General features: G+C 38.0%; 1 protein-coding gene across 1 annotated transcript in view; it reads left to right on the forward strand.

The window, feature by feature from the left end:
- BRCA2 (BRCA2 DNA repair associated) overlaps positions 1-17,879 on the forward strand; it is a 36,646-nt gene that overhangs the window by 8,706 nt on the left and 10,061 nt on the right. Inside the window, exons 9-16 of the mRNA XM_065730197.1 lie at positions 749-1,924; positions 2,782-7,491; positions 7,987-8,079; positions 11,205-11,274; positions 11,645-12,063; positions 12,844-13,034; positions 13,641-13,828; positions 17,696-17,866. Coding sequence (XP_065586269.1) covers positions 749-1,924; positions 2,782-7,491; positions 7,987-8,079; positions 11,205-11,274; positions 11,645-12,063; positions 12,844-13,034; positions 13,641-13,828; positions 17,696-17,866 — 7,018 coding nt within the window. The remainder of the gene's footprint in view (positions 1-748; positions 1,925-2,781; positions 7,492-7,986; positions 8,080-11,204; positions 11,275-11,644; positions 12,064-12,843; positions 13,035-13,640; positions 13,829-17,695; positions 17,867-17,879) is intronic.

Genomic DNA, 17,879 nt, shown 5'->3' on the forward strand with positions numbered 1-17,879 from the left:
AACAACTTTGAGATGTGTTGAGAGAGATGGCTTTGTGCATGCAGCAGAGGGCATGAAACCATCACTGGAGTCTATTACAGTTAGCTGTGTGTGTGAAAAGTATTGAGAAGTGATCTATGGATCTCCAAATGGAAAATCTTTCAGGCATTAGTGTATTTAATAGTTGTAGTAAAACATATATAAAATAGACACATGGTTTTGAGTTATAGTTTCATATTGGAGAGTTTCACCACACCACCACGACAGTCCTCAGGAGCCTGGATCATCTGCACCAGTACATCACTTGCCTCCTGCCTCTCCCCTCTAACAGCTGCTATTAGAGAGTAACCTGTTTTAAAGACATACACATTTATCTTTCCAGACTGATTCCTGAGTTGAATAAAGGTAAGGGTCACAAACTGAAGCATAGGAAGTTCTGCACAAATGTGTGTGGGAACTTCTTCCCAGTGCAGTGACGGAGCAGTGGCACAGCTGCACAGAGAGGTGGTGGAGTCTCCTTCTCTGGAGACGTTCCAGACCCGCCTGGACTCCTACCTGTGCAACCTGGGCTAGGGAGCTGCTTTGGCAGGGGGTTGGACTCCATCATCTCTGGAGGTCCCTTCCAACCTCTGCAATTCTATGATTCTGTGTAACAACCATAAAATTGAATGCTGTATTTATGCATAAAAATACAATGCTATTCTGAAGTTATTTCCTGAAACGTAATTACTACTTTTTTTTCCCTGCCCATTTTCTCTAAACTGTTTAGAGTCAGAGGTGTTAGATGGTATATTTGCTGAGACAACTAGCTTTGAGGATTCATTCATCTTGCCTGCTGAATCCAGTGGAACTCTTCTGCTGTTGCCACATGCTCTGGATGAAATAGAGAAATGTGAAATAAAAATAGATGAAGAACAAGGAAAGGGTGATGTTCTTTCTGAACAGCCTGTTAGAAGAAAGACTGCCATTTCACAGGAGGTCAAAGCTGCTAACTGGACTGAAAAAAGCTGCTGTGTTGAAGTGAATGATTCTGTATTCCAGAACTCTGATGAGGTTATGGTGGATAGTAAAGACAGCTGCTTAATAGGGAATGAAAAAGAATTGGAGTATCTTAGGATTGCAGGAAGCTTGCAAGATAATAGAACACAGAAGTCATCTGTGAATGAGAAGCTTGTAAAAGATGTGCTGCCTTCATCAAGCCAGTGGTCTCAGCTGAACTTGTCTGATCTTGATGTAACTCGTCTGGAAATGTCTGTATGTAGCTCTCCACCATCTGACATATGTAGAGAGAAAGGTCCAGAAGAGAAGTCAGTACCAATGACCAAGAATGATGCTGTAGAAACATCTTTACTGAATACTTCAGGCTTGAAAAATGCACAAGAATTCTTGAGTGCTAATTTATCAGAAAATTGCAGTGATATGAAAATATCTAAAACCAACCCAACATCAGAAATAACTCCAGTAAAATCTGTGTGTGAGAATCCAAAGTTGGCAAAAGGTTGTGCAACTGAGGAGATCCCTAAAATGAGCTTTTTAAACTGTAGTTCTTTTTCAATTGAAAGTACAAATATCATGGAGTATTCTGTAGTCTACAACAGCACCTTTTCCACACATTTAAAAGCAACTTCAAAGTCTGTGGTAACTGATGTTTTGTCTCACCAATTCGTATGTAGTGCTACATCTCCAGATGATTGCAGTGACCTACATTTAACAAATAGCAAAAACGCTCTGAGAAAATCTAGCTTTAAAAGTCTAAATATGTTGTCTAGATTGAGGAAGAAATCCAAGAGATTTATTTATACAATAAATAATACTTTAGTGTATCAGGAAGAAAATGTACAGAAAGAAGTGACTTCTGAATCACATGCTAATCCTGTGTTAACGCATTTGGAATCTGATTCACATGAATTCAAAGGTTGTCAGGTGGCCACGGATGGTAATCAAGGTATGTTATTAAAGCTTTTCTTTATTTTTGGTGGATTCTCCATTTGCTAAATGCCTTTTCTGTAAATACTTTACTTAAAATTGTGTAAAACATTGTATTTATGATAAAGCAGATCTACAAACTATTTTGGTAACCGTGGTATGGTACTGATCTGTTTTAGTGACAGAAGAGCATAAATGTTTTCAAGTAGTGTGGTGCTCATTTACTGTTGTCACCTCAGGTTATCTTCTGCAATAGAAACTTCCACAGTGAGTCACTCTTCTAATTGATGTGCTTAATTGTGTTTGTCAGTGCTGTTCAGACATCCAAAGTATCAAGGGCCATGATCTCTTAGATGTTATCAACAGAATATTAGTTATTTTTTTCTAAAATAAGAAGATTTAAGACTGTTGATCTGTTTCTTCTAGAAGCACAAAATATTTAATGTATACATGTATATTTAATGAAAGCAAGGACATACACCTATTTCTAGAAGCTGTTACTCGTGGTGGAAGAATTACTTAACGTTAGGAACAGAAGTACTGTTCTGTGAAGTTTGAAACAAATCCTTCTGTTGAGACATGAGGAATGGAAGCCCTTATCTTCAAATTTCATTACAATTAATTATTTATTTCTTCGAAGATAGCATTGACTACAGCCTGCTCACTTGTTACTAGCTACTAGAACAAAATTAGATGAGACAGATCGCAAATCCTTTCAAGGCATTCACATTTGAAAAGTGTTATTTATGATACCAGTGTTAAACATATGTAGAAATGATCATACGGGCCAAAATTGTATGAAATTTTGAATTTGCATTTGTTTGAATAAATAAGAGCTAGTTTAACATATCTCTTCTGTAATGTCTTTTCTTGCAGACTGCTTGCTTTCTGCTGAGAGGCAATCAAATATCGAAGAAAATCATTTCAACACTTCTACCATGGAGGAAGATATGATGGATAACTCATCTGATAATTCTGTCAACAATAGGCCAAAACAAGAGCTGAGTTACTCAGGGAAAAATGCAAGAGAGTGTCAACCTGCTACCTCATTTAAATGCATAGAAGCATCTCATGCTCAGAGTGAAGAAACGGCAGACTGTTCAAATAGTGGAAGAATTTCAAATATAAAACGTAAGGTGCTGGCTTCAGCATGCCTAATGGCAGGAAGGTGTTCCGGATTGTTTCCAGAGGACTGTTGCTTAGGGAAAGGCAAGAATGATACATCTATCAGTTCTAATGTGAACAGTCAAGTTACTGTACCTCAGAGCCCTAAAGGACAGCCACCACAGTCCTCTCCCAGTAGTGACCACTTGATTGATATGCACCGTGGTGCTGCATTTGTGACAGACAGCAAGTTCAACAATACTTTGAGTCAGGTCAAGTTTGGAATGAACATAGTCAATAGTAACTCTTGCAATAAAATTTCAGCTGATAAAAAGCATGCTACAGATCAGTTGTCCATAGCTGAATGTAGGGAAATAATTGCACCTGTGGGAATAAACAGCTTAGAAAACAATAGTACTGGCTTAAAACAACGGGGGAGAAAAGATGTAGCTGAAAATCAAGGAACGCTCTCTGTTGAAAACAGTGAAAACCCTCAAGCAGCTGTTTGGAATAATCTATCTGCAGAGATTGCTGAAGAATTATTGGATTCTATAGATAATAATTCTGTAACTGAAGTAGTTTCCGAAGAAGACAGACAAACAGCACCAGTGTATTGCAACAGAAAGCCAGTTGAGAACCTAGAACATAAAGAGAAATCATCGGGAGATATTAACGTGTGCAGTTCAAGTCTGAGCTTTGGTGGCTTCCAGACTGCTTCCAATAAGCAGATAAAGTTATCTGACAGCAGCATAGCAAAAGGCAAAATGCTGTTCAAAGATATTGAAAATGAATGCTTTGAAGCCTCTTTCATGGAAAGAGTCAGAAATTTTTCAAATCAAGTTCAAAAGGAGAATATATTTTCCTTGGAAAGCAAAACAGGCAGTACTTTATCTGGTTCACAGACAAGGCATATGCAGTTTATTCCACATAAAGTTAATTTATGTAAAAACTCACCTAGAAGTCAACTATCCATGCAAGAGTCAAATCAGTCTCTGACTGCAAGCCAAGAAGCTGAAGTCGCTGAACTTTCTAGTATCTTGGAAGAAACGGGTAGCCAGTTTGAATTCACACAATTTAGAAAGCAAAAAAATGTGATACCAAGTCATGTTCAGCATTTTGGAGCAACAAATGTGGAAAATGTTTCTGAAGCAGGGGAAGATACTAATTTCTGCAGCACTCTTAAATCTGGAAATTGTGTGATAAATGAGTATTGCAGTAAACTGAAAGGTGAAAATGAAGAATGTAAAATGGTAGAACATGAAAAAGAAGACATGGTGGTTTTCTATAAAAATAATAAAAAAGTTACTTTTACTAACTTGGACAGAAACGAGAGTGGAATATCCGACCACGAAAGCTGTCCAGTACCTTTACAGGCCAGCTTGTGTAATTTTGTAGGATTTACTTCAGCTGGAGGTAAAAAAATAAATATTTCAAAGGCAGCTTTGACCAGATCTGCAGAGCTTTTCAAGGACTTGGATGATGACAACTTTTTGTTTAAACCTTCTGAAACTAATACTGGATGCTACAATGCAGATGGGCACATGTCTTCTAACCGAAAATTTGTCAGATGCCAGACAGAAGAAGATAAAGGAGGAATTCTTTGTGTTCCAAACATCAAAAGTGTAGGTCCCATTTCCCACCGTTCAGAGAAAAAATACACAGAAAATGTTAGTACACCGTGTAAGGAAAATGTGGAAAACTGGACAGAAATATTAAGTGATAGTGAAAATGTTGATTTCAGTTGTACTAGTGCTGGATATTCTGCCTCTGGAATGAGAAACAGTTTGTCATCCTTTAAAAAACCTCAACAGGGCTGTAAAATTTCTGATCAGTTTCTGAATCAAGGTGGCAGCCAGGTTGAAGGTTGTTTGCAAGAAGACTCTTTATATGCGATGTGTCTAGGAGTTAATATCGTCAGTGCAGAAGAACATGGTTTAAGTGTTTCAGGTGACATGGAAGACCTGCCACCTAATCAGAAAGACAGAAAGCAGGGAGGTGAGCACTTGCTGCAAAACTGTCAAGCTGCAGGTACTGATGCTGTATCCGTTTCTCATTTATCTGTTTGCACTTCTCTACATGATCTCAATGTGCAGTGCGAGAAAAGAGATAGAGGTGTTTCAGAGAACTCTAGTAAACAAAAGACAAATTGTGTCAGTGTGGAAGGAGAAGACTCCACGCATAAGAACCTGTTTGTGAATGAAAACGGGATAAAAATAGGCTCGTACCAACATCAGGTACATTCTGAGCAAGAGACAGATGTTAAAGGAACTTATGTGACTGGTTTCCATACTGCTAGTGGCAAGAAAATAGCAATAGCTGATGGGTTTTTGGCTAAAGCTGAGCAGTTTTTTTCAGAAAATAACGTTGGCTTAGGAAGAGATGATAATGGTGATTTTGAAAACTGCTTAAGGAAATGTAATAAAAACTGTGTTAAAGATTGTGACTTATGTATGGACAGTGTTGCTCAATGTGGTGCAGATGTACTTAATTTTAAAGATAAGTTTGTTCCTGAAGAACCTGGGGACCAATTGAAGCAGACAATAGAGAGGAGTCCCATTGAACGAGCTATTAATCATGGCAGCTTTAAAGTGGGTGCACTTATTCATGTGGATAAAGATTGTGAAATAAATTTGGCAGCTCCCTATGCAAATAAAAAAGCTCATGTCAGACCTGGAAAGTCAGAAGTAGAATCTATTCATGGATGTGGGAGTAATTCTTTAAATACAACTCTTAAGTCTGAAGGTGGACAATTGTTTGCAGAGAGAGACGTGGAGTGCTCAGCGAAAAAGAGAAATGATTCTGAAAGCAAACCTGACTTTCCTCTGCATTCTTCCACGACTCTGCATTTCACAAAGGCATCAAGTGGCCTTGCGGATAATTCTGTGCCTGCTGTTATTGATAAGACTGTATTTGCAGAGGATAGTTGCAAATCTAATCAATCCCTCCTCTTAACTCACAGTAGTGTTCCAGAAAGTACCACATCACATTTGATCTGTGGCATTGAGAAGACTGACTCAAAGCATTTAAATAAACCTGGTTGTAATACAAACTGCTTCACAAGCACTGTAGATAATGTTCACCAAGAACAGTCTGAAGTTGATCTTCCTGAAGATGGGACTGATTTAACCTGCTTACAAGAAACATCACTTGATGCTGAAAATCAAAAGAGTGATCTGAAATACGGTGTGTTCAGTACAGCAAAAGGTAAAGCAGTCTCTGTTTCAGAAAGTGCATTAGCAAGCATCAGACAAATGTTTCAAACAGACTGTAGTGAATCTGCAAAATCTGAAATTGAAACTAAGTCAGGAACTAATCAAACAGAAATAGCTGGAAATTTGTCTTTCAGCATTCATGCTGGGGGTCCTGGTTTTGCTACATTTTTGGATAATACAAAAAGTGAGACTGATTCAGCTGCATCTGATTTTATTAATGAAAATGGGAATCTTAGTGAAAACAATCACCAAGGTGCAAACGCATTTGCAGAGGCAGATTCTATTCCAGTTTCTCAGATGCAATGCTTTGACCAGGAGAGTAAGCTTTTAGGACGCTTGCCTATGCCAGGTAAGCACATAGAGCAGATAAAGCAGTCACGTCCTTCAAGCAACCTTGGATTTTTCAGTACAGCAAGTGGGAAGCCTGTGCAGCTATCAGAAGAGTCCCTAAAGCAAGCTAGACAGCTCTTTTCTGAAATGGAAGGTAGCCATTCATCAGGGTTACACGATGCACTTTTACCTGAGGAAGATACTGAAAAATCCAGAAGCCATGATGAAGTACTTACTAGAGAAATGCAGCTAGCACTGCCAAGAGGGAAGGGGAATGCTGGCACTGACATGATTTCAAGTCCTGCTTTGGGATTCAGCACTGCAAGTGGAAAGCACGTGACAGTCTCTGAAAGCGCCTACCGGAAAGCGAAGGCAATTTTACAGGAATCAGATGACTTTTTAAGCAGTGAGTTCAGTGTTACAGATCAACTTTGTGAAGTTAAAGACAGCAGTCAACGTGCAAAATGTTTAACTGGTAAAGTAATCTCAGAATCCAAAACTGAAAAAAGCTGCAATGAGAAGCTTGACTTGAAAAGCAATCACTCTGAAGAAATTAAGTCTTTTCCAGGCGTTCACCGTGTCAAAATCACTGAGTATGTACCACAAAGTAAGAGAAACAACCAGTCAGCATCATTTAAAAATAACTATGAGCAAGAAGAGACCAGATTATTCAGAAAAGGAGAGCTGAAGCTAGGAACGAAAACAGAGTCTGAAGCAGATTTATGCTGTGCCACATCTAAAGCAGAAATTAACACCTTCCAAACTCCAAAAGGCTACTTGAAGACGGAGGCTGTGAGAAGTGCAAAAGCTTTTGTGGAAGATGATCTTTCGGACTCTGGAGTACAGGTTAAGTCTGTGCAGTCCTTCATTGCTAAAATCCCAGATAACTTTCAAAATAAGCCCCTAGGGAAGAGACACTTGGAAGAAAAAGACTCATTTGGTAAGTCTTTGTCTTTGTTTCAATTATAATAGGTTGTTATGATTTTGCATTTAGCATTGATTTTTTTAATTATTATTTTCTAGAAACTGACTTCTTTATACTTTACTATTAGTGGCAAAAATTCTTCCTATGTTCATCTTTTTGCAGCCTTAAATGCACAGCTGGATTTTGTAATTGTGAAGGTGTGCAGGTTTTGAGGTTTTAACATAAAGGTATAGGAAGGAGATCCAGCTTCTTTTTTTTTCCTCTCTGCACAAATCTAACGTATTTTAATTGAAAAATGAGTATTAGTATTTCCATTTTCACTATCTTGTGCCTTGTAGGTGAGGACAGCATTTCATGTATATTGGAACTGCCAATCATACGTGAAAAATAGCTGTTTAAGAGCATATCCTCTTACCACTTAAAATTGATTTTAAATTTTAAATTGAAATTTAGTTGTACAGGGCTGGCAAGAAACTGAACTTAATAGAAACATCCCTGTTTCTATCCTAGGAGAACCTCCAATTAAAAGACAACTACTGCTTGAGTTTGAGAAGACAGAAATTCCTCCCAGATCTCTGAAACCTTTGAAAACCACTCCTGATGGTAATCCTAGTGCTCTTGTGTCCTAAGCACTAATCTCACATTAGGTGTTACCTTTAAAATTCTTCAATTTCCTGTTAACTAACAGAAAGAGATGGGTGATAAAAGAATCACTTAAGCATAGTCAAGAAAAATTAGGGAGTCTGCTATGGTAATGCCTTTGCTGACTTGAAGTCATGTAATGAATGGTATGCCTTACCATGTGGTATCAAACACATTAAACTGCACTGCTTCTGCTTTATTTCCAGCATGGTAGGAATCCATCCAGTTTCTCATAGAAGTAAAGTTCTCAATTACCTGCTTCGGTTAGGAGGAATGTGTTTTACTGATCTGTGATTTTTCAATCAAAATTTGTATCTACAGGAAAATAAGAAGGTGCGGATGATTTTATCTTATAATAATCAGTGAGGAATATGCTTACTGATAGCTGTGTTACAGCTTTTAATATTTCATACCAGACAATCTGGAAGCTCTGGAAAATGAAAATTAATGTTTTGAAGTTTGAGCTGATGCTTTGTGGGAAGCTCACGATGATGTGTTAGGATATTGTGACTCTGAATGCTGCTTTTGCTCATGGGATAAGCTGAGTTTTTCAAGGAATTTGTTCTTTCGAAGCACTGCATGCTGTCACCTAGAACTCGGTAGCAGTGTACACCTAATAAATCAGAATAGCATGTGCAGCTAGTAATTGTCAACCAGCCTGAGATCAGAGGTGTTTCTTTACAGCTGCTGCTTTTTGAAGCTTTGGAAACGATAGAGCATGTAAAGTAATCCACTTTGTATCGATTGTTTTGATGTTAGAGAGGACTTCCCCTTTCACATACAGGGTGCTGTAATATTGCTGGTAGTTCTGTGAAGCATTTCTTGCATCTCATTACTGTGATGTCCGTTTTTAATTGCCTCAGCCAACTGCCCTCTAACCTAGGTAGTGACCTGCATTACTCATTGCAAGAATTTAAAAGCTAATGACATGTCCCTTGAAGCTGTAAAGCAGTGGTGCTACGTGGTTGCTAGTGTTATCTTTGTGAGATTTGGTCCAGTTTTGTTCTACATTTATTGTCCCTTTAAGCAACCTTCTACACCTCCTTACTTAAAATGGAATTATATCTGAATTTCTTCTGCAAGTGAAAATTAATACTTTTATTAAAATACTTCCAAATATTATCTAGATTTTTTAAGAAGGAGATTGTGAATGTTTTCTTTCACTGCATCGGATACAGGGGAAAAAAACAACAGTATTTTCAGTAGTTCATGGGAAATTAAAATCACTTCTTAAACATCTTCTTCCAACTTACAGAAAATTTCTTAGATACTTGATGGGCATGCAGTTACCCACCAAGCTGGCTTCCTTTTGGCAGTACAGAAGCACCAAGCATTTATAGATCCCATAGTAACTGCAGTGACTCACCTGCATCAGTGTAACTAGGGTTAGATTTTGTAACTAGGTATTTGAGTCCTAGAAAGTTCCTCTTGTGAACAAATGTGTCCGTTTCTGCATGCTGCTAAATAAGCACGAAATTATTTTTTTAAAGTTTTTAGATGAGTGTAAGTTGCTGTCAGAGAATTTTATACCCTTCATACATAAGTATCATCCTACCCTGCAGCAGAAACTTAACACTGTTACTCTGGTGGAACAAATGAAAACAGTTCTAATTTCCAGAACAATCCTGCCTCTGGCCTTGGGAACATGTGGCATCTTGCATCTGTGACTTGTCATCTGAAACTTCCTCCTGGAAACCTAAGGGCATCCAAAAAACGGTTTCAGTTCCAGGCTGACATGATTTAGGTCTGTTGCTAACAGCGAAATAAGCACATCCTTAGAAAGTTTGAAAGAGAAGTTCTGTGCAAATGTACCCTTTTCTGTTGCAAATGCAGTTGTTGTTTTTGTTGTTGTCGTTGATGTTTTTTAAAGTTGCTAAATGAGTTCTAAATTGAATGGGAAGCCTGCCTAGAATTACACACATGTTAAGCATTTCCATTTCAGGAGCCTTGCAGGCTTACAAATGGGAGCTTTGGGGAGTTCAGCATTATGATCATTTATCTTTTAGATCTGCTTGAAACTGGTGTGAAGAACAACTGAGGCTTAATTAGAGAGAACCTCAGCTAATATTTGGTTTTCAATCTCTGTTTTTACTGCCGAGAACCTGAAATAAAATGAATCAGAACTCATGTGCCCCCAAATGTGTTGGAATTTGTTCTGCATTTACAGTTTCTTCAAATGACCACCAGTCACTGACACTTAATGCTTGCCAAGCTTTTTTGATATCAAAAAAGGGAAGATTGGTTTGTTTTGTAATTTTTTTCTGTGAAAAAAAAAAATGGCATGTGGTTGAGTGTCATCTTTCCCAAGATCTCCCGCAGTCAATTGTTTTGAAGAGAGAAGAATCTTTAAGGAAAATATGAAATCTTGAAATGGAAAAATAAAATAAGTATCAGTCCCATGAGACTAACCTCACATTTTAATTTACCAGGTATATATGTTGGACCACACGTGATTTACTAGAAGAGGAAAAAAGTAACTTTGTGCCTCGAAAATGAATTTTGCACTAATGGTAGTCACAAAATGTGCAAGGACCTGTCACTAAACTAGTGATAGTTCTGTTCTTTTCCTTGATTTTACTCGCACTCAGATTTCTAAAGAGCCTGTAGAAGTCTTCCCTTTCAGTGCCAGACTTGTTGTGTCTTCACTTCCATTTTTTTAAGTGCCTCTTTTTAACGGTCTTCCATTGGACTATAACAACCTGTAATGTTCTTAGTTTTGTAAGGGTAATCATATTGCTTAGATCAAAGAAATTGCACAGAAATTGCAAAGAAATTGCTTAGATCAAAGCAAATCAGATTGCACCCCAAAACAGCTAGTCACTGAAATGGTAATTAGAAATATTATTTCTAGTGGCCATCAGATCATGAGACAGACCTGTACTTCATTTTTTGTAGTATTTGGTAATATTGAAGACAATTGCTTTTTCTTTCTTTGAGGGATTTGCATAACTAAATGTAACAAGACTGTTTAAATCTAGTCTGCAAATTCTGGTGTATTTGTAACATGATTATAGAAGAAATGTGCTGTAAATATCCATTCATGTAATGTACTACTTCAAACTTCTTTTGTTCTAATTATCTCGTAGGTATTTTCAAAGACAGAAGAAAGTTTATGTACCGTGTTCCTTTAAAACCAGTAACTTCTCAACCTTTTGGGTGAGAAACTTTTAATGTATTTTTGAGATTTTCTAATGCAATTTCTATCAAGTCCTTGTAACTTTAAATATGATAGTAACTTGAAACCCAATTTTCTTAAAGATTAATAATTTTATTTCAAAGTAAATGTATTGAATGTCCGTGCAACACATGTTGGTGCGGTAGGTCAATGAGATGAGGAGCAAATTTTACCCTTTTATGTCTGTTTTTCTTTATTAGAAACAAATTCAGCATTCAGTTTTTAAAAAATAAGACTGAAACCTTGTCTTTTTATCAGTGTAGTGTTGAAGCTACATAATTGAATTACTAATGCTGAAACTGATAAGGATTTTTGTCAGCATGCTGAAGCCTATGTGTTTTTCATCTGTAGGACTACTAAGGAACGACAAGAAGTCAGGAACCCTATGCTTACTCTCCCTGATCAAGACTTGAAAGGATTTAAATCCAAACCTGCTGTTTTTCAGCACTGTGCCCTAAGGCAGTCCTCAAGTGGTGCTTCAGGGTTTGTTACTCCACATAAAGCCGAGACCAAGGAGAGCAAGGAAACAAGAAGTTTGTACCAGTCAGGCAAAGCTGTTAAAGCTTTTGTTCCACCTTTCAAAATGAAGCCAACAGTTCCTACAGGTGAACAAGGCAGCAGCAAGAGATGTCTGTCACCAATCAGAAACAGTGTGACGGAGGAGATGGAATTAAATCAAGTCACAGTTGAACAAAATAGTGCTGAAGCTCAGGATCACCAGTCCTGCATCCTGCACGCAGCAGTCACTGACTTAGAAAATGACAATTCAGGTACTTTCAGATTTCCATCACTTATCTGTTGTGAATGCTGACCATCAGAATGCTAACCAGAGTTAATGCAGAACGTGAAAAATCTGTTTTCATGCACTGTTTCAGTGTTTCAAAGTAGTTTATATTTCATTTGATCTGCGATTATTTTCTTTTACTTAAGTAAAGTATTTGAAGAAGTCTGAAGACTAACCTTGCTGTACTTCACTCACTTTTATAGAAGCTTAATTCATTCTGCTTTCTAGTGAAAATGTAGGCCTGGCCATGCAAAGGTTGATTGAGTCTCTTTCAAACATCTTCAGCTGTCTGACTTTCTCTAGCTTGTTGGCTTAGGCCTTCTAAAAGTTCTTGAACGTTACAGTGTATAAAATATATGTAACTATTACAATCAGATAATCTGGATTTCTTCAGGACTCATTGTGTATTTTGGCTTAAGCAGGTACGTGAGCAATTGCCAAATTGTAATCTCAGGATTACGGACTTTGGCTGTCATTGAACAGTTTCTGTTCACTTGGAGATTTCTGCAAAGATAGAGCTCAGTCTGATAAGAAGAAAATATGTGCCTTTAAGTTTAGTTTGTTAGTTTTTATCTTCATTCTATTATAAATATTATTTAATGCCTTCAGTGAATACCGTTGAATGTTTGGACTGTTGCAGATTGTAAAAATCTTCTAAGTGCCTTAGGAAATATGCTTCTGCACCTCTTAGGAAATATGACTGCACCTCTTAAATTAATACATACATACTTTAAGAAGGTATTGATGAACTTTTCTTTCTTTGTAGTTCTGAGCAACACGATGGCAAATCTTCGCTGTGCCAGAGATCTACAGGAAATGAGAATTAAAAAGAAATATAGGCAAAATATTAGCCCACAGCCAGGCAGCCTGTATGTCATTAAAACATCTGCAAGAAATAGAATCTCTTTGAAAACTGCAGTAGAAGAGGAAACGCCCAGGTTTCATTCTAAGGAAAAGGTATGTGTATTGGTGATACCTATTTACTATGTCTTTGCGGGAATGCTCTAGAGGACAAAAACTCAGCAGCTTTAAAATAGATATATTTAAGTAAAATGTGTATCTTCAGTTTTGAGAGAAGTATTTACAGTATTTTACTCTTAAAACAGTTGCTGCAATTTTTAAATATTCCTGTATGTGCAGTTTTGAGGTATTCCAAATGGTAAAGGTCCTATACATCTCTGTAGTGTTGGAACCAAACAAGAGAAACACTAAACAAGGAAAAAAAAAAAAGGAAAAAAAACCAAACCAGTGATAGTTACTTGCAACTTCTATCTCTAGGAAAAGCTGTCTGAAGATAACACCTGGTTAAAACTTAAGCTCAGATAAGTCAATATCCAAAGCCTTTCACTTTGGTACAATGTTTTTTTAAAGGACAGCGTGATATTCTGCTAAAATAATTTTTGAGTTCCTCTGTTCTTTTTGGATTGCATATAAAAAGGTCATACAAAAGCTCTCTCAAGCTTTGGAAGACACTTTATGCACGTTTATAGCATTAGATGTAAAAGCTGTCAGTAGAATTGTGACTGTATTGTCATTATTTTGTCTTTTTCATCTTTTCTTCAGCTTTACACATACGGTGTTTCAAAACATTGCATACAAGTTAACAGCACAAATGCAGAATCATTTCAGTTTCTCATCAAAGAATTTTTCAGTAAGGAGTATTTGTTAGCAGGAAATGGGGTACAGCTTGCTGATGGAGGATGGCTAATACCTACAGAAGAGGGAAAGGCTGGAAAAAAGGAATTTTACAGGTATCATTACTTTGTGATTCTCATACCCCTTAGAAGAAGTGCACCACTCACTACTATTTGATTGCATTTTCAGTACAACTCTTACTAGTGTAAATGAAAGTATTGTGGCTCTGTAAATTTACTGTGTAGACTGATGTGATTTGTCTTCACTAAGCATTAAGGAAAACAAGTCCATTTAGAAAATTTCTGCAGACTCTTATCTGACATAGATAGTCTAGAAAAATGATGCTGTTTATTGCTAATTTAGAGCTCTTATTTAAAAACATTAATAAGTTTTGCTTCTTCAAACAGGAAACAATCCCTTTCTGTTGGGCTCTAGAGTTTTAGTGTTGGGAATGGAGGTTGATTGACAAAGTGTTGAGGGATTTTTTGTTCTTTTTTGCAGAACGAGGCTGAAATACTTTTCAGTATAGTAATTTTTAAAGCTGATATGGTTATAAACTCCATTTTCAGTAGGATTTGAAGGAATCCAGTATTTCAGTTGTAAAACTGATTCATTCAGTTTTTCCTTGAGTGTGTATAAGAAATGGAAATGAAGAAGTAGACAAACAGCTCTTGTACTCTTCCTGTTCTTCCTTTGGCTCCTTCTGCATGCTGTTTATAATGGACTGATAAAAGAATGACATGCATTGAGTTAATCTGCCCTAAATGCTTTCATAGGAATTGTTTTGTTTTACTGTAAGCATGTTTGCATGTGGTAGCTTCAGCAAAAGTGTATGCTAGAAAACAAGGAACAGGACTGGGGTTCTGTTGCTCCAGGAAAACTTCAGGAAGAATTCAGTGCTTTCTTTCTGATTTTCTCCATACATTTGAGACACGCTTTTCAAGCCAGTATCACTTGGTGTGCATTCACCCAAATACTAAGGGCAGGAAACTGTTTGAGTAGTATTTGTAGTTAAGCCTGCTTTCAATAGTGAATCAGCATTATCAGTAGCTTCTCCCGTATCACTTCAGGAAACATTTGTGATGTCAGTGTCATGACTTCAGGTGGTGTTTTTTGTGTCAACAGTATTCGTTTGTTATGTGAGAAACTGAGATGTTCTGTATCCATGCCTCATAACTACCGAGTTAAGAGCAAACCTCAAGACAGTGCTGGAGTTTACAGGATCCTAGAATATTTAGGTTGGCAGATACCTCTGTTAGTTGTTCAGTCCATGCCCTGTTCAGAGTGGATGCAATTAGGATAATTAATCAGGGACCTGGCTGGCTGAGTCTTGAACATCTTCAGTGATGGCCTTTCTGGATCGCCCATACCTGTTGACATTCAGTTCTTATTTCCAGTTGGAATTTTGCATTTTCCTACTCGTCTGTTGCCTCTCATCCTGTTGTCACATGCTTCTGAGAAGAGTTTATGCCTGTCTTCTGTGAATTCTCATATCACATAGTTAGAGGCAGCAATAAGGTCCAAACAAACCCAGCTCCTTGTCTTTCCTTGCGTGTCACGTGCTTAGCTCCTCAGAGCACAAGGGGACCAATCTTGGTGGCTCTCTGCAGAGTTTGCTCCAGTACACCAGCATCTTTGTCCAGGTGAACCCAAATCTGTACACACTACCTCAGATGTAGTCTGTCAAGTGCTGAAGAGAGTCGAAGGATCATCCTCTTTCTGGCTTCACTCTTAATAACCCAGAATGTGGTCATGCTTCTGCTTTAAGGATACTTGCTGCCTCCCAGTCATCATGTGATTCACCAGGACCCTGCATCTTTTTCTGCAAAGCTGTCTCCTAGAGTTGGCATTGGTCTGTCAGTGTTCCATGGGCAGATGCAAGACTTTGCTCTTGTTGAATTTCATTAAATTCCTCTGAGCCTGTTTCTCCAGCTTGTCCTAGTCCCTCTAAATAGCAACTCCCTGAGTTCCCCTCCAACTTAGCAATTGCTTCCCCAAGTTCAGTGTCATCTGCAATCTTGCTGCCATCATCTGGATTTATCAATGAAGGCACTGAACAACACAGCAGTCTTCAAAACATCTCATGCTTATTCCAAATGTCACAAGGCATTGACAGCTGTGGAGCATTGTAGCTTTACGCTGAAGTAGTCGCTTGGAGGCAGAGTATGCAGAACTTAACTTGTGGTTTGTTTCCTCCTCATTTGGCAAGTGTTCTGCTATTAGCAATACAGCCCTTAATTCAACATTTCTCCCTGGCAGTGACATGGCTGTTGAATGTTTGGTGGATATACTTTGCTAGGTATAGGCCAGAGCACTTGTACTAGATGGATAAAAGACTGTCAGGGATGGTTGTCTGTGTACAGTTAGTGCAGGACTCCTCACCTACTCATCAGTGTTCTGGAGTTGCATGCATTTTTAGAAAACACTCTGGTTGTTTTTCTCTCATGTGAAATTGCCATTTTTAGGCCAACTAGCAACACCACTGTGAAAATGGTTAGGAGATATGAGATTCTGGTCACTTTTGTCAAGAAGCAGTAAAACTCTGGGAACAATGTACCCAACTACTCTGGATCTCTGTTCAGTTGTTTGGCCATGTTGGAGGTAATCTTGATTATTTTTATGCTATTTTCTTGTGAATGGGAAAGATATTAAAGTATTTGCACAAAACCAGTTATTACTAGATATGCTAACAGTTTAGGCAGTCCAACTTGTTGTTCCAAAGAAAGCTTGTCTTTATCCTTTCCATAGGTGCTCCTGGTTCTGTGCTCGAGCCACCTGATACATGGCTTTCCCCACATTCCTTTTCAGAAACAGAAAAGAGAAACCACCAACATACAGCTGACTCCCACAGAGCAGCCAAGGCATTTTTATGTCAGAACCTGCTGTGGGCATCAGTGTAGATCTGACCCTGGAGCAAGCAATTTGTAGAGGCTCTTCCACAAGCACTGCCTTCAGTTCCAGTATCTTTTCTGGGTTTGCTGTTTGTTAAAAGCGTATGGTTGAGAATAAGTATCCACTGGTTGGTCAGCTGAATCAGTCTCTTTGTTCCTTTAAATATATTAACTGGATCTCCATCAACTTCCATATGCCTTCGTTTAGTCATATGTATTTAGAATTTTAATCTTGGGCTGAATTCTATCTTCAGTTCCCAAATTGTGTCATTCTTTATAGATCACAGTATCTCCTAAAACTTAAGATTATTTGTCTCTTTTCCAACTTAACGATTAATTAATTTGATGGTCATACCTGCTCCTTAACTTCCTGTATATTCAGCTACTCAACTGCTTTCTTTCCTCCTCTTGACTGCATTACTGTTCCTTAAAATCTTGAGCTTTTCTGCCAAGTTGGAAGTTCTTTTTTAGGTAGATTTAACTTGAGTTCTGATCTATCTAATGGCTCATTTGAATCACTGGTCCAATTCCTTCTCCTTCAATGAAATAAAATTTCCTAGTGACTGGCAGAGTTGGAAAATACACAGGTTTCCAAGCCAACTCTTATAGTTCACTGTGGTGCAGCTTGATATCAATGCTACATGAAGCTCTGCTTAAGCCATCACACACTGGAGAGAAGGAAATACCGTAGTAGCAATGAAATATGTTTTGGGGGGTGCAATGAACCATCAAACTAGCATGGGACATTCCAGGGCTGAAAGAGAGTAAGAGCACACCTCTGCCCTTCTGTGCAACGAGCATGACTGCAGGAGTGAGACGGGGTCTGTCCTGGAGCTATTGTTAGGGTCTAGGGTCTGTTTCAAAAATGCATGTGTGTAAATACACGCGTGCTGACAAAGCTTATAAGGGCAAAACTTCAGGATTTAGACAATAACCAGACCAAGCTATGGAACATAACCTTCCTGTTTACACTGTATAGTCAACATTCCTTTGTTAATGTTGCCTATATGAATATGCTAAATACAATGCTAGGGAAAAATAAGCAAAACTGACAATGGTTTTCAGATTCATTTATTAACTGTTGATCTGCAGGGCCCTCTGTGATACTCCTGGTGTGGATCCCAAGCTAATAACAGAGGCGTGGGTATACAATCATTATAGGTGGATTGTATGGAAACTGGCAGCCATGGAAGTGTCTTTTCCACACAAATTTGCTAGCAGATGTTTGACACCAGAAACAGTGCTGTTGCAGTTGAAATATAGGTAAGCATGTAGA

Source organism: Cyrtonyx montezumae, unplaced genomic scaffold, assembly GCF_038088225.1.
Source record: "Cyrtonyx montezumae isolate F1298 unplaced genomic scaffold, pur_monq_1.0 scaffold_12, whole genome shotgun sequence".
Lineage (NCBI taxonomy): Eukaryota > Metazoa > Chordata > Aves > Galliformes > Odontophoridae > Cyrtonyx > Cyrtonyx montezumae.